Below are 10,616 nucleotides of genomic sequence, written 5' to 3'. Positions count from 1 at the left end.
GGTGGGTTCAGAGTGTACTATATGGACTTCGTGGTCACAGGATCACAGTTTGCCTTTCTCCTCAAATATTAACACAGCCATCATAATTGTGCAGTGTGCTCCCCCTTTTGTCTCCTGGCAGCTTCTGAAGCCGTTTGCCCAGTGGGAGCTGTGATGAAGAGGAGCTGGTGCGCTACTCACAGGCAAATCAGTTTCCTCCACAGTGTTTTTTTTTCCCTTTCCGATTTTTGTTTTTGCAATATGAACAGCACGCCGTTTCATGTGTTTTCCTGTGTTGTTTTAGTTTTTTATGAGTCCAGAAAAGCAGTCCAGCGGTCACTGACTTGGTTGTGCCCAGACGAACCACAGAGTGCTGCACTTTTATTTTCTCTTTGATCAGTATTTCAAGATGAAGGCCACAATATGTGGGATAATTATATTGATTCGTCTGTTTAACATTCTGCACTGATTAGCCTCTGTGGTTTCAGCCCAGTCAGCTGAAAGGCCATTTCCTATTATCCAGACATAGACTGAATGAAACTGAACCATAATCTTCATATTCCAGGCTATTCCTGAGCTTTGTTCTTAAAAGCCTATGAGGCTCCACGAGGTGGTTTTGCAGGAGGCAGAAAAAATAAATGAAGAAAGAATAAAATAAAGAAAGAATGAAGAAGGGGCGAGGGGGTGGGAAGTATTTGATTAAAAGCAGGTGGGTTAGGTGTGGGTGAATAATACATAATTAATAAGGAAAATATTAATTACATTCTTTCAAATGTAACAGTCAAACCTTATTAGCTTTTATATTGTAATTGTGTTCGGGACATTGAAGTGACGTTCAGAATTTTAGTTTGAAGGGATTAAAGATGTCAGCCTGTGTTCAGGCTATTGTGGAAATAACTGCTGCCATTTTCATTTTTACCAAAAAAGGACTTTTACTTTTACATAAATTACGTTGTCTTCAATACAGCGCAGAAGCTGCAGGTATCCAACTAACTCTGTGTTGCAAAATGACGACTTGAGTCAAGCTTTACTCGCTGTTTCCTGTGGCTCTTTACACCATCTTACAGACAGAGCGAAAACTGGAACAAAAACAATATAAACAATCACCATTTTGTTGGTAACATTCGTTTTTTTCAAATCTAAATACATCTAACTCAACCCCTTTTAATGATAACCGAACTATTTTCTCGCCCAGTGCAGGATTCGATCGGTAGTGTACTGCACCACAAGGCGACATCGCTAACCGTTCCGACTAAAGGGGGCCGAGATCGGCCACTGCCAGCGAGTCTCCCGGAAGCTAAACCCGCACTCCGAGGAGACCTACGAGGATCTGCACGCTTCCGGATCCCACCACAGCCACCAATATAACCGAGCATGTTTCCGCCCGCTGCGGGATTCGATCCGATTTGTACTGCACCGCAAAGGCGACACCACTAACCGTTCGACTAAAGGGGGCCGATCCCCTGGCGATTGGCCAATGAGTCTTTTTCGAGGTTACGTAATTACAAACAAATCAAATGTTTTTTCATGTAAACAACTTTAACATTATAAGTACAAAAAAGGAAATTATTTACTTACAACATTGCCTCTGCGGCGTTTACAGTGTGCGCTGTCTTGTATTGCCTTGAGGTTGTAACTAAACGAACGCGAACGTTAGGCAAACTCAGACGGCTTCCGCAACATGACTAACAGGAAGTGATGACTAACACTTATCAATATAAGTTTTATCAAAATAAAAGTCCACCCATTATCACGAGAACATTCACAGACACCCATTATTATGCCTTAAGCCTTAAGGCAACACATAATGCTACCATATCATCACGCTTATAGCCCACTGAGAGATAATGGTAATGTGTGAAAGGGTGCGGGTCTAAATCGGAGACAATAAATCGTTCTGGTGGGCGGTGTACACGCGGATTCAGGTGACGTCAGATCCGTTCCGCGCGTCACCAACACACATTTATGCATCACTTTTCGGCAACAGTAAGGGGAACAGACAAGCAACTAACATAATAGCACAGTGTAGGGCCTTTTTTAAATTTTAAAAGGGATAGGCTACTCCTGCCACATTACTAAGACATAATCGCAATATGACTTTTTCACCAAATCGCGCAGCACTAGTTTCAGACATTACGTCACGGCGGGGTTCCTGTCGCTTGCCTGCCGTGGCATCTCGCCGGCAGGGGGCGGTGCCACAGCAGTACTTGCCTCAACATCCTGAGCATGCGCAGCAGACACACTCTGTACAGCAACCGGACACCGCGTCCTCTTGCTCCGTAACTATCTTGGTTCCTTTCGGGCTTTTAGAAGTGGAAAAAAAATCCTACATTATTTTTTTCTGTTCCAGCTGCCGCCACCGCCAAATCTCTCCCCAAGTCTAGCTGACCCCGACCCTTACACTTTGACCTGACGTGAGTGATGACGTTGTCACGTCAGATCGGAGGAATTAGTTAAAGTCACACATTTTAAACATCTTTTTTTCCACCCCTACATTTTCTGACAGACACGTGTATTTTGAAATTTTGAAATTATTAAATCACTAATTGAAAAAATTAATCTAATTAAAATTAAATTTTGAACAGCATGTGCTGTTCAAAATGTAAAACAAATGTTCAGATAGTCCATTAGTTACGGTAAAATAGCCAACTATTTACACAAGTGTGTTCCACCCCCTGTCAATAGGGGGTGCTGCAGCTCTATCGGCACTCCCCTTCCCGCACCCATGGGTTCAGCGCATTGTTCTGACAAGTCTGGAAAAAAGTCTTATTTTATCTAAGCAATTATTGCCTCGCAATTTCATTCAGCCCTTTAGCTTGAATCAAACTGCCCCGGGGTGTATCCATAAGAGCCTTGCAATTTCCCTGCTATGATGATAAAACTCATTTGGCATATTATTATGGCCTGGAACATGTTTTCCCTCTACTTGTGAACCTGACATCAGGGAGGAGATTGCCTTCTCCTCCCATGCAGCTGAAACTCTCCGTCAAACCGAGATGGGGCTATGAGAGGATGGGCTGTTAGGCCCTCACATTATGCGCAGGATTCTTACTCAGGTTAATGCGTCTGACCAGCTTCTGCTGAATCTGACATCTCATCTGGACGCTCTGAAGGGAGACCCTATCTGCTGTTTTGCCTTGCATGACTCAATTTCTTTACTGGTCTTCTTTCTTTCACTTTGGCCCAGATATGCCAAATCAAATGTGGGCCTTTTTTGGCAAAGATGCGGTGCTCTGGGCAACATGTAATCTGGATGTGACCCTGAAGTGGCCCGTGTGGTAAATGGTGAATATGGCCCAAATATCACAAAACAAATATGGGCCACCTTTGGCAAATATGGGGCACACGCGGCATTGCTGTGGCTTGGTTCTGGCCCAGATCTGGCAAAGAGGAGCGGACCACCCAAGTGCCATCATTCCACGCGGTATGTGGGTCGGATGAAAGTGTCAATGTGGGGCAGGTCCAGGCCACTGCGATTTCTCTATCCGGGTATTATCGCATATTGTGTAATCAAATGTGGCAACAGGCATGGCTGGAGGCCCATGAATACTGGGATGGCATCCAGAGCTTGAATAATAATCATTGCATTCATAGAGAGCTTTTCTAGACACCCAAAGTGCTTCACATTGAAGGGGGTAACTCACCTCAACCACCACCAATATGCAGCACCCACCTGGGTGGTGCACGGCAGCCATTTTGCGCCAGAACGCTCACCACACATCAGCTTCCGGTGGAGAGGGAGGAATCAATGAGCCAATCACATGGGGGGACGATTAGGCGGCCAGATGGAGAGAGCCAAGTTGGGAATTTTGCCAGGACACCTGGGGTCCCCCTACTCTTTGTGGTAAGCACCGTGGCATCTTTGATGGCCACAGTGAGTCAGGACCTCAGTTTAACATCTCATCCGAAGGACGGCATCTCCTACAGCACAGTGTCCCCACCACTGCACCGGGGCATTGGGATTTGATATTTGTTGATTTTATTAGGACCAAAGGGAAGACTGCCCCCTACTGGCCCACCAACACAACACCACTTCCGGCAGCAACTCAGTTTTCCTGGGGGATCCCCCATCCAAGTATTGGCCAAGCGCACACCTGCTTAGCTTCTGTCATTTGGCAGAGCCGGTACATGTTGGTATGGTCCCCATCCAAAGGGTTGGTGGGTGTGTCAGGAAGGGCATCCATCCGGCATAAAATGCTGCCAAATGAGTACGCGGATTGACAAGACCATACCGGATCTGTCGAGGCCCGGATTAACAACGGCCGCCATTGGTGCTGTACCCTCACAGGGTGCTGACGGAAACTATAAAATCTGCTGTGGCGCCCCTGAAAAAGAGGGAACAAGCCGAAAGAAGAAGAAGCTTGTGTGATCAAATGTGTCTCCTATAACACAATGGTGATTAATGACTGTCGATATGTACACACACACACACACACACACACGCGTGTTTGATATAAAATGGTTTTAAGTTACCGCGTCATTTCCACGCCCCCTTATCACCTGTTGATGGGGTACCTTCGGTGTGGGCATGTCCCTGTCTTTAGAAAATGGACACCTGGTAATCCCCATCCAAAAGGCCAAGAAAGCGAGACACAACAAGGGGGGACGGGGGCCTGTTTGTGTTATCATCACAATGACGGGCTGTACCTCGATGCTGATCTTCTCATATGCATTTCAACGAAGTCCTCGCAGATATTGAGCCAGCAGTACGGGACTAGCGAGCGCCCCCTCTTGACCGAGATGATACGGTTATAACATGGACATGGACAGCAGTACGGGACTAGTGAGCGCCCCCTCCTGACCGAGATGATACGGTTATAACATGGACGTGGACATGGACATGGGAACGCACAACCTGGCCACGTGATCGGTGACTTTCCTAAAGTTTACTTTATGATAACCTCTGAGTTTTCTGATTTCTAAAGCGTAGCATCATTTGCTGCAGTAGCACAGCATCTGGATGAGACCGGATGACTGGATCTGTCGAGCGACGGCATTTCTCCAGCAGCGGTTTGAGTAATGGGTTAAAGCCCCCATCACGGTTCAAACAGCTAAACTCACATTCTCACCCACCAACAGATCCCACAACAGTTTGTGACAAGCACTAACCTGTGTTATATGCTTTTTTTGGGGTTTGGACCCCCCCCAATTACCCCACTCTTCTGCGTCGTCTCGGTCGTTGCTCTGCCCCCTCTGCTGATCCGGGGAGGGCTGCAGACCACCACATGCCTCCTCCGATACATGTGGAGTCGCCAGCCGCTTCTTTTCACCTGACAGTGAGGAGTTTCACCAGGGGGCCTTAGCGCGTGGGAGGATCGCGCTATTCCCCCCCGACCGACCGACCGACCGACCCGACCGACCGACCGGGGGGAGGCGCTAGCGCAGCGACCAGGACACATACCTACATCCGGCTTCCCACCCGCAGACACAGCCAATTGTGTCTGTAGGGACACCCGACCAAGCCGCAGGTAACACGGGGATTCGAACCGACGATCCCCATGTTGGTAGGCAGCGGAATAGACCGCTACACTACCCGCACGCCCCGTGTTAAGTCTGTCTGTCTCTGTCTCTGTCCCTCTCTCTGTCCCTCTCTCTCTCTCCCTCCCTCTCTCTCTCTCTCTCTCTCTCTCTCTCTCTCTGTCTCTCTCTCTCTCTCTCTCTCTCTCTCTCTCTCTCTCTCTCTCTCTCTCTCTCTCTCTCTCTCTCTCTCTCTCTCTCTCTCTGTCTCTCTCTCTCTCTCTCTCTCTCTCTCTCTCTCTCTCTCTCTCTCTCTCTCTCTCTCTCTCTCTCTCTCTTCTCTCTCTCTCTGTCTCTCTGTCTCTGTCTCTGTCTCTGTCTCTCTCTCTCTCTGTCTCTCTCTGTCTCTCTCTGTCTCTCTCTGTCTCTCTCTGTCTCTCTCTCTCTCTCTCTCTCTCTCTCTCTCTCTCTCTGTCTGTCTGTCTCTCTCTCTCTCTCTCTCTCTCTCTCTCTCTCTGTCTCTCTCTGTCTCTCTCTCTGTCTCTCTCTCTCTCTCTCTCTCTCTCTGTCTCTCTCTGTCTCTCTCTGTCTCTCTCTGTCTCTGTCTCTGTCTCTGTCTCTCTCTCTCTCTCTCTCTCTCTCTCTGTCTGTCTGTCTGTCTGTCTGTCTGTCTGTCTGTCTGTCTGTCTGTCTGTCTGTCTGTCTGTCTGTCTCTCTCTCTCTCTCTCTCTCTCTCTCTCTCTCTCTCTCTCTCTCTCTCTCTCTCTCTGTCTCTCTCTCTCTCTCTGTCTCTCTCTGTCTCTCTCTCTGTCTCTCTCCCTCTCTCTCTCTCTCTCTCTCTCTCTCTCTCTCTTTCTCACACACACACACCCTGCTGGATGCTGGCTTAGTTAGGATATGCAGAAGGTTTGTGATAATGATGAGAAATGATAATTATATATCATCATTATCACAAACATGTGAAATACATGATCGCATCATATATCAGCCCTAGAGAGAGGGTGAGGAGCTCGGACATCCGCAGGGAGCTCGGGGGAGTAGGAGGTCACAGGATGGCGTGTTAGTGTTATGTAGCTCAGGTCAAACCCAGCACCATGCACACACACCAGTGCTAGGTCCGTGCCAGGAGGACACAATAAAGCCCAAATTAAGTCCATTTTAAGTGCACCAATCGGCTTACCAGTCCAAAATGACACGTTTTCACTCCAGACACTCCAAAGACCCCAAAAAGCGTCTGCAAAACAAAGTTGTGCTTGATAACAGTTTGATACTGTACCAGATAATTCTTGCAAAGTGTCGGGGTGTTTGGGCAAATGGATGAGCACTTCTGTAAAGGGCACACTATATACTATATATAGGGAGAGGAGGGAGAGGAGGGATCAGAGTTATGCATTATGTGCATGGGGGAAGGAGGTGCATGCAAATGCGTGTGTGTGTGTGCATTTATTTGTGTGCTCTGGTGGATGGGAGATGGAGGAGACGGGGCGGGGGGGGTGGTGGTTTGTAAATCTAAATTTGAACGTGACGGTGCATGTGTGTGTGTGCATTTGCATGTGAGCGAGCCGGAGCAACATTGTTCTGGTACACAATGCGTTGTCTTTGACATTCCAGCTCCACCTGTCAGGGTGGACAAAAGGCTTTCTAGGAGGCTTTGACAAGTGTGGATCTGCTGGTGGCCCCTGCCGAGAGAGATAGCAGTCTCCCGTGCTGGAGGTGTGTGTGTGCGTTAGTGTGTGTGTGTGTGTGTTTGTGTGTGTGTGGGTGTGTGTGTGTGGGTGGGTGGACAGCTTGACGAGCCGTTGCTTTAACCTCTTCCACGTCCTTCCTTCCTTCCATGCACTCGCCCACCAACCCAACACAGTGGCCAAGTACACCACTAGCCCATTAGGGACATGTCTTGCAGCTAAGGGGTGGGGGGTGGGGGGTTGCTGGCTGGTGGATCCCAGAATAGGACATATTATTTATTACCCTGCAAGTCACTGTCACAGCTTTGGATGAAACAACAGAAACTAAACATATACACATATATATATACACATATATATACACATTGCAGTGGCAATTCAGCAGATTCCTTTAATCGCCTGATCAGTTAACCCACAATACAGTCTCAATTACAGACACACAACTCACAGTGCCACGTCCTCACAAGGAGCTGCTATACGTAAGATTTACGAGACGGTGTGATTGATCGCTTGCGTCATTTGTAGTGATGGCACATGATGTGTAGGTAGGACGCCGGGAGGAATGGGCTTGGCAGGATACGGTGTTATATGAGTACAACAAGGGGGGGGGGGATCTCTGCACTGGCTGCAGCGAGGCGCTCGTTTCAATCAGCACCCCGTATCCCGTGCGCACGTGACTCCTCCCAGGGGGGGTCCAACTATACCGCGTCACAACTCAGCGGGGGTCAACTTCTTACCGAGCGTCCCTTTAATAGCTGCAGTTCCTCAAACATGTATGGCCCCCTTCCGAGACCACTTCCTCTTCAGGAGGACATTCACAGCCATGTTAGTAGCCATGTCCACTTCACCGTTAACTCTACATTTTGTGGGCTGGAGTAAAAAATAACAAAACCAAAACGTCTCCGGGGTAACTCGCTGGTGAGCCACGAAACGCGTCAAGGCGCGTCTGTGTCGACGTGTTTAGTGTCCCGAGGTGCTTGAGGGACGACGCGTCCAGACGCCCCCCGCTGCGCCGTCCGAGCCGGCGTCCGCGCACGTCCCCGCACCGACGCCGGAGCGTTTGCGTAACCGGACGTGAGCGGACGACGCGTTGCCCCACGCGGACGTATCGGACGCCTGGCACGCGTCGACGTCCAAGTCGCCGTCGCCGGAGCGCAGCGCCATGAGTTCGATCTCGTGTTTGGCCGCGGTCTCGAGCACCTGTTGCTTGTTGTAGAAAATGACGAAATTGTTGATGATGGGGTGGATGGGCAGCGCGATGGCGATCACGCCGCACAGGAAGCTGACGGCCGCGTTGCACCGGCCCAGGGTGGTCTTGGGGTATATGTCCCCGTAGCCCACCGTGGTCATGGTGATGACTGCCCACCAGAAGGACTGCGGGATGCTGGTGAACAAGGTGTCCGGGTGGTTCTGCTCCATGGTGTAGCCCAGCGCGGAGAACAGGAACACCCCCACGCCCATGTACATCAGCAGCAGACCCAGCTCCTTGAAGCTGCTCTTCAGGGCGGACGTGAGAGTCTGCAGTCCGGAGGAGTGTCGGGCCAGCTTGAAAATGCGCGCAATGCGCATGATGCGCAGAGCCTGCACCGCCTGCTGCACGTTGGCCAGCTCCATCATCCCCGCGCCGAGGGACGTTAGAGTCAGAACCATGAAAAAGGGCATGATCGCCATGAAGTCGACGACGTTCATGAAGGACAGGACGAATTTCACCTTATTCGGGGAGGATGTCAGACGCAAGGTGTATTCGACAGTGAACCAACCGATGCATATGGTCTCGATGACCTCCAGAGTCGGGTGCTCCATGAGGTTTCCTTCCGAGTCCTCCACCTGCAGGTCTGGGATGGTCCCCACACACATCACCACGGAGGACACGAGGATGAAGAAAAACGAGGCGATGGCGACGATGCGCGCCGGGAGGGAAGACTCCGGCTTCTCCATGAGTCTCCATAGGCAGATCTGGACGCGCTGCCAGCCGCTGGCTGACGGGTCCCCTTGCCGGTCCACCAGAATAGTTTTCACTTTCTCGGCGATCTCCGCCAGCTCGTCCTCGACCTCTCGCAGGTTACTTTGACAGCACGCGTCGAGGAAGTCCGGGTCAATCTTCCAGAACTCCATTTCCTTCATGAAACAGATTGGACAAATGCCTCGCTTCATGTGAACCTCTCCATAGTAGTAGAGTTCGACGATGCACTTGAAGGAGTCGGGATCCCGGTCGAAATAAAACTCTCCCGTGTCGGGGTCGTAGTCGTCACAGAGCGAGTGCAAGTCCTCGGAACTTTCCGACACGGAATTCAGCAGTTCCGCCAGCCGGGTCTCCGGGTAGCGACTCAAGACGTCCCCGTACAACGACTGTTTCACCCCGCCGATGTTGACGGCGATCTCCGTCTCTGCGCCGGCTTCGGAACCATTGCAGTCGGCGTAGCGTGGCCGCGGGATCCCCCACATCGTGTCCGTATGTCGAGGTCCGCTCCGAAATAGCGGTCTTTCGGTCAGCTCGAAGCAAAAGGCGCCTGAGAGGAGAGTGGCCAGGCCCGGGCGCCGCGCGTAAAACGTGCTTTCTTGCCTTTCTGGCGGGGAGAGTCATCGGAGGAAAGCGGTGCCTTCCTTGCCGGGAGATGGCCGCGGTAACGACCTGTCCGCTTTGCGCTCGTCCGTGGCAGTGAGCAGTGCGCCTGTGCTCACCGGGAAAGTTGGCGTGGCGTGTTTGAGGGGCGCACGACAGCGTTAAGCTCCGCGACACGGATGGATCAATGCGCATAATAAGAAGACCTGCCCACGGAGAGCCGGATACAGCCTAGATTTATGGCAGGCTTAAAGTCAGCAATTGGTTAAATGGTAGACGGAAAAATTGGCTTTGGTCTTTACATTACGCATAAATGTTATTACACGCAGGCGGTCTCCACGCAATATAATCTATGAACCACTGTCTAATGTCTGATAGGCCTACACCTTTAAACGCTGTGTGGCTATTATATGCCATTAGGAAATAAATGTGGAAGGCAGGATAAGTGGTTAATACAATGGATGGATGGATGGATGGATGGATGGGTTGATGTATTGTAGGCGTATATTCCGTTGAATATATATAATGTTTAAGTGAAATTTAGGTTTTGTGACTCAGCAGATAAAACAGAAATATGAATTGGTCAGTAAAAAAGAAGAACCTGCCACTTCACCTTCATCGAGTTGCTCAGCACGCTGCGCATTTACGCACACATTCTGCCTTGTTATTTGTCGCCATCTAGAGGGGCCAGTTGGAATTACAGCGAAGGGAACAAAGCGTCCACTCGGGCTTTGACAAAAGAAGGATGCTCGCATGCAAGGAGCATTGAGATGATACTGGTAACAAAATAATACCGAGTCGTAGCTGGATCACTTTTGTGTGCACTTGCACACACAATGCCACCTACAGGAGATTTTGGCGTGAAAAGTTTAGGAAACTGATCTAATCTAAGCGCAAAACAAAGTGCAAGCGCCACGAGTGCGCGCGCGTGC

General features: G+C 49.9%; 1 protein-coding gene across 1 annotated transcript; it reads right to left on the bottom strand.

The window, feature by feature from the left end:
* Positions 1–7,524: 7,524 nt before the first annotated feature.
* On the bottom strand, positions 7,525–9,761 carry LOC130125443 (potassium voltage-gated channel subfamily F member 1-like). Its single transcript, XM_056295021.1, has one exon. It carries the CDS (start codon positions 9,564–9,566, stop codon positions 8,082–8,084), a length of 1,485 nt encoding a protein of 494 aa, XP_056150996.1. The 5' UTR covers positions 9,567–9,761; the 3' UTR covers positions 7,525–8,081.
* Positions 9,762–10,616: the final 855 nt, after the last annotated feature.

The sequence above is a fragment of the Lampris incognitus genome, chromosome 15, assembly GCF_029633865.1.
Source record: "Lampris incognitus isolate fLamInc1 chromosome 15, fLamInc1.hap2, whole genome shotgun sequence".
NCBI lineage: Eukaryota > Metazoa > Chordata > Actinopteri > Lampriformes > Lampridae > Lampris > Lampris incognitus.
This window is presented reverse-complemented; position numbering and strand designations above follow the sequence as displayed.